This window comes from Oncorhynchus mykiss, chromosome 13 (genome assembly GCF_057628025.1).
Source record: "Oncorhynchus mykiss isolate SJ-2025 chromosome 13, ASM5762802v1, whole genome shotgun sequence".
NCBI lineage: Eukaryota > Metazoa > Chordata > Actinopteri > Salmoniformes > Salmonidae > Oncorhynchus > Oncorhynchus mykiss.
This window is the reverse complement of record NC_143034.1, coordinates 53,898,430-53,912,963: the sequence shown is the minus strand read 5'-3', so window position 1 is coordinate 53,912,963 and position 14,534 is coordinate 53,898,430. Positions and strand designations below refer to the sequence as shown.

The window sequence follows — 14,534 nt, the reverse complement described above, 5'->3', positions numbered from 1 at the left end:
TCAAGTATCCAAAAAACATTGGTTCCATCTGGCAATGGAACATTTACGCTCCCACCAATGTGTTAAGAAGTGAAAACAATAGAAGAGTACAAGAAATTGGTATAGGAAAGAGAAGTGTTAAATTAGGACACCTTAGCTCTTGACTATCACATTTTAATTATGTATGTGTTATAAAATAAAAAATAAATAGAAAATCTTACAAGATTTTTTTACTAAAAGACAGAAACTGCACTTGTTTTTATGAATACTAGTAGGACTATTTAAACTGAAAGATACACAAATGGAATACACGTAGGTGTCGTAGCTGATATTTTCCATATTGGGGCATAACAAATCTCTCTCCAAAACAGCTGAGGTGAGAAAGTGTGTCAAAACCCCAGCGTTCAGCGATTCTTTTCAAGTGGTTTTCTTTTATTTTCTTCTCAAGTGTGCTGAAGGTTGTGGAGAGCAGGCTGGCTGGGTTGTTTGCCTAGCTGGCTGCGGTAGCCTACATCATTAACTGCTTAACAGGACAGAATTCCCCTCCTGGTTTCCTGAGAACAGCTTGTGCATACTCAATAACTCCTCTGTCTGCCAAAGACCGCAAAACAACAGGAGTTGCAACTGTTGCCAACTTTGAAGGGCTTGAATTTAAAAAACTGTTTGGATAAGAAGTTCATGTATGATGACTAATCCTCAATTAACTAGACTTTAATGGGACTTTTCCCATATCCCTGACTCAATTCAAAGAGAACAGGGCCTCACATATTTCTCTGATGTCCCCACAATGTTCTTGTCCTTGGCAATGCCAACCCAACCATACACACAGATGCTCTCACACACCAGATGCCCACTCACTTCTACTGCTCTGCCAAGCGGTGTGGCAACTTTAAACACCCCCGGCATTCCAAAGGCCACTGTCACTTCCTTCCATGTGCGCTCATTCAAATATAAGACCTGAATCTGTCTTAACTGTGGTGTGTACGCAACCATCATGTTTCCTTACCCTGGCTGGGCATCATGGGAAACAATGTGCCCAGAATGAGCTGGTGGCCATTGGACATCAGTCTTTATACAAATAGATGATCCAACCAGAGAATTGATGGACTGAGGACAGACACCGTGAATATGGGATGACTGAATATTTGTGTCTAGTGGTAGACCACTTCATGCCATAAGAAAAAATGTAGTAATATACTGTAATTTAAAATAGCCAAGAAAAGTTAGTGGCTGAACTTTGTAGTCATTTGTTAACCCTTGCGAAATTATGACTGTGCCAAGTCCATATCTGGTCAAAGTTTGTTTCCCTTGTCATGCTCCTTATCGCAGTTCTTAATTACCCTATGCGCCAGCTTAGTTTCAATAATACTATTGGAAATTCCGTTAAGCCAAACCATATTATTGATAGTGTTAGATGAAGTGGAATGAAACCAATTTGCAAGGAAGGCGGGAGTTCCCAGAAATCTTCGCTCAAAGTGACGTAATCGCAACCAAAAATGTCCCTATATGGACACGCTGTGCGTAAAGGAAAGGTAGCGCAACGCGCTGACGTTCTGGAAATTAAGGCGCTGAATGTAGTCTAATGGCATCGATTGCATAGAATTTATCACTGTAAAGTAGCATGAACTAAACCTATTTAATTCACACGCTTTAGGTTGTTTAGGCATAACACTAGGCTTCAGTAAATGTGTAAAATCATGTGCATATACCCTACTTCAACGACCAACAATTTCTAAATGGCATTTATCAAACACCATGGATGGCATAATGACACCAACAGACAAACATGAAGCCAAAATCGTTTTGAAAAGAGACTTTACTTAAATATACATTGCACAAATAAAAAAAGACATCGTAAACATGACAAAATATTAATTTGTCAGGATCAACCTGGCAAACAAAATAACTTACACATTTAATGAATGCAGCATTGCATGACGATATGCAAAATTACAAACAATACCATTTCCATTTGACACCTAAGCAAACCAACCTATCAAGTGGTCTCTGGTTTGTTTTTCTAGTCACTCAGTGTTAGTGTCTATGTTCCGTCTAGATGCTGTTCCTGTTGTCATGTATTTGGACGATATGGTCCCTTGTGCGGTGTCCAGCATCCGGAAGTACCATTTCTGTCAGTCTTTTACCCGAAATGAGAGTAGCCAACACACAGCCTGCGACCGTATTGTCATTACTAACAATAGCCTGCCGGTATATGGCTTATTGCAGTGCGGTTCATGTAGAACATTCCTCCAGTGTTGTCACGTCTAAATCATGAATTACTCTGCGTAATGCCCTCGCCTCTCCATTTAAAATGCCTCCATTTTGCTCGTCAACATCAGCTGACAGCCGCTGCTTACATGTGTTAGGACTTTCTGTTTGAGTTGGGCGACTTGTTCACGAAGCACAGTCGCCGTATTGGAGAGCCCAGCATTGTCCGACTTCAGAACTTTCACCTTGTCCTCCAGTCGGGAGATGCGCTCCAGTTTGCGGCGCCGGCATTTAGTTGCTGCTAGTCGGTTTCTAAGCCTCTTCCGCTCGGCCTTGATTATCTCTTGGTTTTCCATGTCGATTGGGGACATTGGCGGGGAACCGTCGCTGCTGTGTAGATCAGGGACGGTTTGTGGTTCTTCTTTGAAAGCCACAAGGCGCTGTGGATGGACCCCAGCGCCAGGTAGAGAGTACTGAAAGGGGTGTGACGCGTGCGTCGAGGTCTGTTGGTGATGGCTCTGCTGGTGGAGCGGCGGTAAGTAGTTGATGGTGGTACTGGGGTAACTGGATGCGGAAGAGAGGTTAGTGTTTGGGCAATAAGCGTTCAGTGTTGTGTAGATTGGAGGCTCGGGCTGCAGGGAGGAGCCGAAGACACTAGAGGCCGCCGCCGAACAGGTCGTCACACCACCCGCTCCAATAGACACGTTGGGCGGGGCTATGGGCATATGGTTTATCTTGTGGAGCTCATCCAGGGCTTTCACGAAGCCCTCCGCAAAGCCCTCCTGCTCATCGGTGATGCTCCGGTTGTAGAAGTACTGGCCTGGGGTGGGAGTAGTAATTATACCGTTACTGTTTTGGATGATAAGCCTTTCTAGTTCGGGGGAAGCAAGCTTCAGTGACCCGACGTCCTGGTGCGCTACCTGGTACAAGTCAGACTTGAGGTTGCGATATGGCTCTGTCATGTTCAAATTCATATTCTGCTTTAGGTGTTTGTAGTCGTGCAATGCAGCATCAGAGTGGCCATATGCCGAGAGAAAAGAGTCGTCATGATAAAAAGGCTGCTCCATTTTTGTAGACATAAAGTCGTAGGAAAGTGAGCTTACCAGTTGTTTAAACAGTCTCAGGATATTGGTCAACAAATGACGGTGTCAACAAAATGTAGGCTACGCATCAACGCAAGCACCGGTCTTCTTTTTCAGCAAATATTTTTTTCAGCAAAGACCCAAGTTCAAAACTAAAAATTATTTAACTTCTAAAAGTGTGAGGGAAAATCCAAGATGTAGAACCGATCAGTGGTCCACGAAGGCTGTCAACAGATGAATGACCGCAGTATTGACGTGATCCAATGTCTTGAACTGTCTTTTTCAACCTTGTATAAGAAAACACTAAACTTTATACCCATACATAAGGTTGCGTTCCCGGTATGTTGTTCTACGTGATAAATTCACTCTGAGTGAGCAGCTAGTAACATGCCGTTTTATATACACACCAAACATTGGGTGAGTTCGTGTTGCATGGCCCGGTGCCCCGGGTGAGCGGAGTCTGTATATTTTAGACTATTCCATTGGTCCATAAACGAAATCTCCATCCACCCGGTGCACTGGCCATGCAAAACGAATCAGCCCACACACATGCTGTCAAGATTGGCAAAGGGAATTGATTGGATAGAAACTATTTGTGCACGCCCAACAACATAACGTCAGGGTTATGACGCGATTGCCAGGAACCACTTCGATTGTAAAACGGATCGTTGACACGCTCATGTAGGCAAGAAAAGTGAACAGTGAAGCAAGGGCTGGATTAAGAATATACTTAGATACATTCTTCACCTACTTTATTGAAATCGCTGTGCAGACTAATGCACAACGAGGTTTAGACTCATTTGTTAACATGTTCGTAGGCTGTTGATATATGTTGTTTTGTGATTTGTGAACTGTTACATTGTAACTACAGTAGAGTACGTTATTGTGATGTTGCACGGTCCACGTTACATTGTTACAAATTGATAGGCATTGTCCATCAGACGCTGAGCTGCGCTTCCTAGGCCTACATATTATGTGGACACTATATTGTGTAGCCCTTTAAGATGAGTTGCAATTCACTTGTTCATTTTACAGGAAGTTTGTTTGATGAATTGCATGTAGCGGGGATAGCTATTAGCCTAATGTTCTGCTGATATTATATTTAATTGTTCCGTGTGCAAATGTGATGAACAATGTCGCGATGGGGTTAACGTAACCGTGGAGGAGACCACATAATGTATACCATGTATTAACTATATATATATTTTGATGGGATCGAGTACTTCGTTCTGTGGAGAAAATCCGCGTTCCATATTTGGGCATGTCGACGCGTTAGTTCCTCTGAGAGAACTGGGAACTGGGCCCCCCTCAGCCTCATTCCAGCAGCATTCCTGTTGTATAAAGCTCATCCGTGTGAGAGCTAGGGACGTTTTGTTTGAATAATTTTAGATGAAAGCAAATATTTCTCAGCTACATTTTGTATTGTTGGAAGACAACTCCTTTACTGAGTTCATGGTTATCAATTGATTTAATGTACCCTACGAGTCTTATTTCATTTAAATTTATCAGTTAAAATTAATAATTCATTGTTTTCCAATTTTAGCAGCGATATTGCCTTTCTCATCTTATTTACAGTACATTCGGAAAGTATTCAGACCCCTTGACTTTTTCCACATTTCGTTATGTTACAGCCTTATTCTAAAATTGATGAAATTGTTGTTGTTTTTCTCGTCAATCTACACACAATAATGACAAAGCAAAAACACGTTTTTAGAAATGTTTGCAAATGTATTAAAAAAACAGAAATATCACATTTACTTAAGTATTCAGACACTTTGCCCAGTACTTTGTTGAATCACCTCTGGCAGTGATTACAGCCTCTAGTCTTGGGTATGACACTACACGCTTGGCACACCTATATTTGGGGAGTTTCTCCCATTCTTCTCTGCAGGTCTTTTTTACATTTTTAAAATGTATTTCACCTTTATTTAACCTGGTAGGCCAGCTGAGAACAAGTTCTCATTTTCAACTGCGACCTGGCCAATATAAAGCAAAGCAGTGTGACACAAACAACACAGAGTAACACATGGGATAAACAAACGTACAGTCAATAACACAATAGAAAAATCTATATACAGTGTGCATATGTAGTAAGATTAGGGAGGAAGTTCCAGTTATAAGGAATACAAATAGCAGATCCATGCCACATTGGGTGAGGCAGGTTGCAGGAAAGTATATTTAGTTTGTAGATAGAAAGTGAGATTAAGATATATATGAAAAAGACCGGCTATTTACAAGACATGGGGATAAGACAAAGACAAACACACATGTCAAATCAAAATCAAATCAAATCAAATTTTATTTGTCACATACACATGGTTAGCAGATGTTAATGCGAGTGTAGCGAAATGCTTGTGCTTCTAGTTCCGACAATGCAGTAATAACAAGTAATCTAACTAACAATTCCAAAACTACTGTCTTGTACACAGTGTAAGGGGATAAAGAATATGTACATAAGGATATATGAATGAGTGATGGTACAGAGCAGCATAGGCAAGATACAGTAGATGGTATCGGGTACAGTATGTACAAATGAGATGAGTATGTAAACAAAGTGGCATAGTATAGTATAAAGTGGCTAGTGATACATGTATTACATAAGGATACCGTCGATGATATAGAGTACAGTATATACGTATGCATGTGAGATGAATAATGTAGGGTAAGTAACATTTATATAAGGTAGCATTGTTTAAAGTGGCTAGTGATATATTTACATCATTTCCCATCAATTCCCATTATTAAAGTGGCTGGAGTTGAGTCAGTGTCAGTGTGTTGGCAGCAGCCACTCAGTGTTAGTGGTGGCTGTTTAACAGTCTGATGGCCTTGAGATAGAAGCTGTTTTTCAGTCTCTCGGTCCCAGCTTTGATGCACCTGTACTGACCTCGCCTTCTGGATGATAGCGGGGTGAACAGGCAGTGGCTCGGGTGGTTGATGTCCTTGATGATCTTTATGGCCTTCCTGTGACATCGGGTGGTGTAGGTGTCCTGGAGGGCAGGTAGTTTGCCCCCGGTGATGCGTTGTGCAGACCTCACTACCCTCTGGAGAGCCTTACGGTTGAGGGCGGTGCAGTTGCCATACCAGGCGGTGATACAGCCCGCCAGGATGCTCTCGATGGTGCATCTGTAGAAGTTTGTGAGTGCTTTTGGTGACAAGCCGAATTTCTTCAGCCTCCTGAGGTTGAAGAGGCGCTGCTGCGCCTTCTCCACGATGCTGTCTGTGTGAGTGGACCAATTCAGTTTGTCTGTGATGTGTATGCCGAGGAACTTAACTTGCTACCCTCTCCACTACTGTTCCATCGATGTGGATAGGGGGGTGTTCCCTCAGCTGTTTCCTTAAGTCCACAATCATCTCCTTAGTTTTGTTGACGTTGAGTGTGAGGTTATTTTCCTGACACCACACTCCGAGGGCCCTCACCTCCTCCCTGTAGGCCGTCTCATCGTTGTTGGTAATCAAGCCTACCACTGTTGTGTCGTCCGCAAACTTGATGATTGAGTTGGAGGCGTGCGTGGCCACGCAGTCGTGGGTGAACAGGGAGTACAGGAGAGGGCTCAGAACGCACCCTTGTGGGGCCCCAGTGTTGAGGATCAGCGGGGAGGAGATGTTGTTGCCTACCCTCACCACCTGGGGGCGGCCCGTCAGGAAGTCCAGTACCCAGTTGCACAGGGCGGGGTCGAGACCCAGGGTCTCGAGCTTGATGACGAGCTTGGAGGGTACTATGGTGTTGAATGCCGAGCTGTAGTCGATGAACAGCATTCTCACATAGGTATTCCTCTTGTCCAGATGGGTTAGGGCAGTGTGCAGTGTGGTTGAGATTGCATCGTCTGTGGACCTATTTGGGCGGTAAGCAAATTGGAGTGGGTCTAGGGTGTCAGGTAGGGTGGAGGTGATATGGTCCTTGACTAGTCTCTCAAAGCACTTCATGATGACGGATGTGAGTGCTACGGGGCGGTAGTCATTTAGCTCAGTTACCTTAGCTTTCTTGGGAACAGGAACAATGGTGGCCCTCTTGAAGCATGTGGGAACAGCAGACTGGTATAGGGATTGATTGAATATGTCCGTAAACACACCGGCCAGCTGGTCTGCGCATGCTCTGAGGGCGCGGCTGGGGATGCCATCTGGGCCTGCAGCCTTGCGAGGGTTAACACGTTTAAATGTCTTACTCACCTCGGCTGCAGTGAAGGAGAGACCGCATGTTTTCGTTGCAGGCCGTGTCAGTGGCACTGTATTGTCCTCAAAGTGGGCAAAAAAGTTATTTAGTCTGCCTGGGAGCAAGACATCCTGGTCCGTGACTGGGCTGGATTTCTTCCTGTAGTCCGTGATTGACTGTAGACCCTGCCACATGCCTCTTGTGTCTGAGCCGTTGAATTGAGATTCTACTTTGTCTCTGTACTGGCGCTTAGCTTGTTTGATAGCCTTGCGGAGGGAATAGCTGCACTGTTTGTATTCGGTCATGTTACCAGACACCTTGCCCTGATTAAAAGCAGTGGTTTGCGCTTTCAGTTTCACACGAATGCTGCCATCAATCCACGGTTTCTGGTTAGGGAATGTTTTAATCGTTGCTATGGGAACGACATCTTCAACGCACGTTCTAATGAACTCGCACACCGAATCAGCGTATTCGTCAATGTTGTTATCTGACGCAATACGAAACATCTCCCAGTCCACGTGATGGAAGCAGTCTTGGAGTGTGGAGTCAGCTTGGTCGGACCAGCGTTGGACAGACCTCAGCGTGGGAGCCTCTTGTTTTAGTTTCTGTCTGTAGGCAGGGATCAACAAAATGGAGTCGTGGTCAGCTTTTCCGAAAGGGGGGCGGGGCCCTTTCCCACTGCTACGCCATCTTGGGTATAGTAGTATATCTTTCGAGATCTCTTTCGAGATTTTCGATCGGGTTCAAGTCCAGGCTGGGCCACCCAAGCACATTCAGAGGCTTGTCCCAAAGCCACTCCTGCTTAGGGATCATTGTCCTATTGGAAGGTGAACCTTTACCCCAGTCTGAGGTCCTGAGTGCTCTGGAGCAGGTTTTCATCACGGATCGCTCTGTACTTTGCTCCGTTGAGCTTTCCCTCGATCCTGACTAGTCTCCCAGTCCTTGCCGCTGAAAAACATCCCCACAGCATGATGCTGCCACCACCATGCTTCACAGTAGGGATGGTGCCAGGTTTCCTTCAGAGCTTGGCATTCAGGCCAAACTCCAACCCGCCTGTCTTGCATTTTACTGAGGAGTGGCTACCGTCTGACCACTCTACTATAAAGTTCTGATTGGTGGAGTGCTGCAGAGATGGTTGTCCTTCTATAAGGTTCTCCCATCTACACAGAGAAACTTGGGTTCTTGGTCACCTCCCTGACCTAGGCCCTTCTCCCCCGATTGCCCAGTTTGGCCAGGCAGCTAGTTCTGGGAAGAGTCTTGGTGTTTCCAAACTTCTTCCAATTAAGAATGATGGAGGCCACTGTGTTCTTGGAGACCTTCAATGCTGCAGATATTTTTTATACCATTCCCCAGATCTGTGCCTCGACACAATCCTATCTCGGAGCTCTATGGACAATTCCTTCAACATCATGGCTTGGATTTTGCTCTGACATGCACTGTCAACTGTGGGAACTTACAAGTGTGTGCCTTTCAAAATCATGTCCAATCAATTGAATTTACCAGAGAGGAACTCCAATCAAGTTGTAGAAACATCTCAAGGATGATCAATGGAAACAGGATGCACCTGAGCTCAATTTCGAATCTCATAGCAAAGGGTCTGAATACTTATGTAAATAAGGTATTTCTGTTTTCAAAAATGTCTTAAAAACCTGTTTTCATTTTGTCATTATGGGGTATTGTGTGTAGATTGATGAGCAAAATGTTTTATTTAATCAATTTTAGAAAAAGGCTTTAACGTAACAAAATGTGGAAAAAGGGAAGGGTTTTTGAATACTTTCTGAATACGCTGTTTGTCTTTCATGACTGCTCAGAGAGGGATACAATTTGTCCCAGGAGTCGAGGATCATAGGGGGTCAACCTGTTGTGGCTTAATTGGTTTCGCCACCGGTCAGTGTCACACAGAGCAGAGTCATTGTAACTGGCACCCTGTCTGTGTGAGCTGATTGACTGTGTGAGAATGGGAGAGTTTTTTTTCCCACTCTCCATCACCTAAAATACACCTTCTACCTGTAACTAATGTAATGAACAACTCAATCTAGCCTGCTGTGTTAGAACTTTTTGTCCTGCAGATGGGTTTCATTTGGAATCTTGCCACGAGTTCTATTCCTTTCATCATAGATTGGATTCAAAGGCAATGTCAAACAATGGGAAGATAAGCCAGGCTACAAGCAGAATCTTGTTCCATAAATTGCTCCAGTGCTCAGGTTGAATTTGACCCTTAGTTTGTCCCAATAAACCACATTTGATTTGTGTTTCTGCAGATCAGTTTCTGTTTACTCCCCATCCCAACTCAGTGGATTTTGAGAGGAGGGAAATGTGATTCCCTCACAGTGCTCCAGCTTTGGTTGATGAGAAGGGTGCCTTTGTCTCTTGTGTGTAATCTTTCCATCACCCACACAAACACGGCTCAAACCTGCAGATCCCATTGTGGTTCAAAAACATGACAGTGAAAATGTACCGCTTTGTCTCACTAACTCATGCATGCATCAGGAGCTTACTTGAAAAATCCATATCCCTCATCTTAAGCATATTCAAACCTAGAATTTCTGTGTTGTGTTGATATCACAATTCTTGGCACCCTCATTCACATGGGTAAGTAGAGCTGTGCTGGAGCGAAGGGGCTGGGTTAAGCTTTCAACACATTTACCGCCTTGGAACAAACCAGAAACAGGAAACCTGCGTCAACATGTATTTCATGTGAATGACACAGTCAGCACATGTATTTGTTAAGAATATACTGTTGTCATGTTTAGGCCTGTGGTCCAACTTCTCACAAGGCTAGAGGATAACTGATCACTGTGTTATGTCAGCACACAAACTCAAAAACTGCACATTATTGTCATGATTTTACATGACACTTGAAATCGAATTATCCAGAGCCCATACTGAAACTTGAGGCTGTGGCTTGCCACTGCTTTATTTCGTATCCTGAATGATGCCCATATAATGTCTGTCTTTCTGGTAACTTTAAAGTATTTAAAAACTATTATTGAGTCTGCCTTTTTGTCAGTATCCATGGGAACAGACCTTAACAGAGGAAAACAGTTACTGGCAACGTTAACAGTCCCAAACTGCCACCTCCCTCATACATTCTATTCTGTCTCTGCTAGCTCTGGTCAGGTTGGTTTTGGTTTAATGCATCATTGTGGTAGAGTTTGGACCTCAGCTCCTGTGGCATTTGGCATTGACTGCAGCCCAGTGGGGTTCAGCGTAGTGAGTGTTTCCCGTAACACCCACGAGAGTACATGATGCCACTGCCACACATTACTCTAAAACACTCCCAGGTTATCCAAGAGGGAAGACGGATGAATGTGTGCAAGAGGGACACAGAAAACATGGTTAATGAATGCACACTTCCAGTTGTATATTCAATGTGCTGTACCACCCTCCCATGTAATAAAACCATTATAACAGAACGATGTGCTTCATCAGCCCCACCTCTGTTTACAATAGAGATTGGATTCAACAACCCTTTTTATAATGTGTCTTTCTGAAGATCTCTATTCTATTTCATCAGCGTTTGTACTTGCCTTGTGCCAATGTGCAATTGTGTTTTTCTGTAAACTCTCTGAGATAGGAGGGGCAGGCGTCTTGGGAAGAGACATGGTTGTGATCACATGGATGAAGGCCAACTCAATGTTACCTGCTGTTTCTCCTGGGTGAGTTTGGGAAAGGCAAGCCTTAAGGGGTGGGGTGTAAGTCATTTACGGTAAGAGTTCAAACTGTGTGTGTACAACAGTATGTGTTACAACAGATGCCCATGCAGCTGTGTGAACATCTGCAGGGAAAGAGGAGGATAACGTGATCATTATTTCCTTTCTGCATATATTGTTTTTCAGTATCGAAAATGACTCCTGCACATGATAACATCTGCTTGTTTTATTGTGTTGACATTTTCAAGAGCTTTATTACAAGGAGTGTAATTATCTATGATGAACTAAGCAACGAGGCTTTTGCTCACTGCACCATATGGAGAGACTGTGTGATGTTGTCCATGTTAGCATTCACCTCAAAAGTTATCTATACTTCAAACTATTACAATATCTGTTTTCTTCTTTACAATGGTTCTGAGAAAAACATGAACTAGGATCAGCCTAATAGTCGTTGACCCATATACCGTGATAATATCACGGTTGGCTATAACCTCTAGCCTACTAACCAGTAGGTAGACATGCATAACTCTATTCCTCAGTTTTTCCATTTGCCATGTTATGCAATATTACCTCCAGGGGAAGAAATTTGGGACTTTGGGACTTTTCCAAAGGCACCCCAGACAATGCAGGCTCTCACAATAAGACACTGAGCTGAGTCTTCAGCCCTCCACACCACCTCTTCACAACCATCCCATTGTCCCTCTCCACCTCCTCACAACCCTGCTATTGTCAGTCCCGGCTCACAACAGCCTCAGCCACTGTCCTGGGCTCTGATTGGCTGGAAGCTCCCGCTCTCTGACTCACCCTGGCTGGAGGAGTCTGTGCCAATCAGAGAGAGGGACGAGAGAGGGAAAGAAAGACATGCTTGGTTGGATGAGGGTTGTGAATGCCCTCTCGGCTGACTCTTGACTGAGTGGGTGATTCTCCCATTGGGACACAATGGGGCCTCTCATGCTGTTGTTGTCTTCTGTGGTCAGTGTTGTGAGGCTATAAATAGAACCATCCATCATCATTATCATCATCATCATCAACATCACATGATGGTTACAATGGTGTTTTTCTCAAGTCCAAGCTGTTGACCCAAACAGCTTGAACTCATGTCGATTGATTGGCATCTATTGATGTCATGGTAGGCCAATGGACGGCACAAAGAGAATCCTGGTTTCATCTGCTCACCTGCAGTTTACCGTGCTTACTAACTGATGGCTGGTTCCATGATTCTGTAATTCTCATGTTCAGCTACTGCAAAGTCAAGTCTTGTTTAAGTCAGGAAAGGACAAGACAGGCTTTACCCCTGGAGACTAGCAGCCTCTGCAGCCCATTCTAGGCCTGTCACAACCTTTTGCTCACATCTTTTTGATAAAAGGGGAAAAGCCTGTTGGGCAGAAAAGCAACCCCATGCTTTAGCACTGGCTAAAGCAGCTAATGGGGCAAAGCTAAATCTAGCAGCCTTCCTCCTTTGCATAGTACCACACTCGCCAAGCTCACTCAACCTAAAGGAGCCTGTAGGAGAAGTGAGTCAGGTAGTTGGCCAGGGTATCGGGGGCATGCCCCAGGGTAACCGTCCCTCTGTTCGGCCAACCAGGACGGAGAGGTCCTGTTAGTCAGCTATAGGTGGGGTCAGTGATGTCAGCGCCAGAGGTCAACACATTCTCTTTACCTCATGGCTCTGTCAACCCCCTCCTCCTCTGCTCTATCATGTAGCGCTCTCCCCGTTCATTATTCTGTTAGTGCAGTGGTGTATAATCATTATAATGAAGGCTGAATGTGCTCTTAATGAGCTTGGCCTATACAGAACTACAAGTTAAAAGGCAAAGAGCCTGTAGCGCAAGGGAACATTTACTGTAACACGGGAATGAGGGGGTGAGCGAGCATGGCATGATAAAACAATTTTCTCCTGATTTTTCTGTGTGTGTGCATGCATGTGAGCGAGATAGAGGAGTTTGTGAGTGAGAGAGTGAGTGAGCGAGGGAGAGAGAGAGAGAGCCAAGATTTTGTTCCCATGACTTAGAATAGACAAATCAAAGATAAGAGGATTTTTCTCTTCCCTCCAAATCCAATCGCATGTTTGATCTCTGTCTTCGTCTTCTGCTGACTCTTTCTGGGTTCTTTATGATTTCCTTTGAGTTTGTCCAGTTAGTTACGGTTTGGCCCGGCACGAATGTCATCTGTTTGTTTTAGCTAGTTCTCTATCTTCCACATGGCTGAAATGAGCCTTTGTTTTTTATTAAAAGTGAATGCCACAAGGTTATTGCCATGTCAGGTCATACGGTGCTCATAAAGTGGGGTTTTATAATAACATAATTTATACAGCACTCTGGGAGTTATTTCTCCCTTAGGAGGTTCTGCCCGACCCAGGCACTTTTCAAAGCAGCAGTCTACTGATTTACGGCTTTCATTACAAACCAGATCTCATAAATTAAAAAAACTCAAAGAGCCCCTTAGACAAATCAAAAATGTATGTGTGACCTGACGATCAATCTGTGGCACGCTGTGGAGAGGCTTCGTTCTCAGTCAGCAGTTGATGTTTAGTGGAGTCACATCCACTCCCAGAGTCTGGTCTGTTTCCTGATATCTCACCTTGGCCGTCTGAACTGGCTGAGCTGCTGGGGAAAGTTGGCAGTGTTAACTCATCATCATAGCATTGACCTGCTGGCCAGGGAATCCCTTCATGGGTGATATAGATTTTGAGGTCATGACCTTCAAAGGGAAAACGTCATTGGCTGGGGAGAGGGAGCGATAAAGAGTGAGAGGGGATGACAGTGCAGTGAGTAAGTTACAAGTCACACACCCATTGTAACCGGAAACTCAAAACAAATGTAAACACATCATACATCTAAAGACAGGCATATTACTCAGTTTATTATTCCACAAACATAATGTGCAATGAAATGTCTCACAAAATTTCATAGTTTAGAAACAGTAGGTCTATAAAAGGAACCACAGTGCCAGCAGTTTCTGGGGGCAAAAGCACTCATGTTTTTTTTGCCAACACACAAAACCAAAAAGATCTGACTTTGGCCACGTCTGCAACTCCTGTAAAGCCCAAGGGAGCCGTGTGTGATTTTGTAACCGAGTGTCATTCCCAAGGCCTTGAATTGAGCATGTCTTAAACAAGCTCAGACATGGTTGTCCTCAAGTAAAGTAGTGCATGTAAAAATGATCAATTCCCCTCCCACACCCACACACGCATATACCCATACGTTGCTTTGCAAGCACAAACACACATAAAAACTAAAGCTCAGAATTATTGCTCTCATCCCCACTCTGTGCCATCACAATGGTCCAGTTTTTTCTTCTTCACGTCAGACGATAGTTCCGGGCCTTTGGTTCAGTGAGGTGATGTTGTGAAGGTTACCCTCCAAGGTTGGTGTTTACAGCGGTGGAGGTTCTGTAGGGTGGAGACGGACTGGGACTACCACATGCAGCTCAATTAGCAGTCTGCGGTCTGTGTGTGGCACG

At 44.2% G+C, this 14,534-nt stretch overlaps 1 protein-coding gene across 1 annotated transcript; it reads right to left on the bottom strand.

Annotated features, from left to right (window-relative positions):
• Nucleotides 1–1,777: 1,777 nt before the first annotated feature.
• On the bottom strand, nt 1,778–4,593 carry LOC110486520 (transcription factor JunB). Its single transcript, XM_021558186.3, has one exon. The coding sequence runs from the start codon at nt 3,264–3,266 to the stop codon at nt 2,286–2,288; it is 981 nt and encodes a 326-aa protein (XP_021413861.2). The 5' UTR covers nt 3,267–4,593; the 3' UTR covers nt 1,778–2,285.
• Nucleotides 4,594–14,534: the final 9,941 nt, after the last annotated feature.

Bases quoted from the DNA above. Each gene is read 5' to 3' on its own strand.
- LOC110486520 (XM_021558186.3), bottom strand. From the start codon at position 3,266: ATGTCTACAAAAATGGAGCAGCCTTTTTATCATGACGACTCTTTTCTC.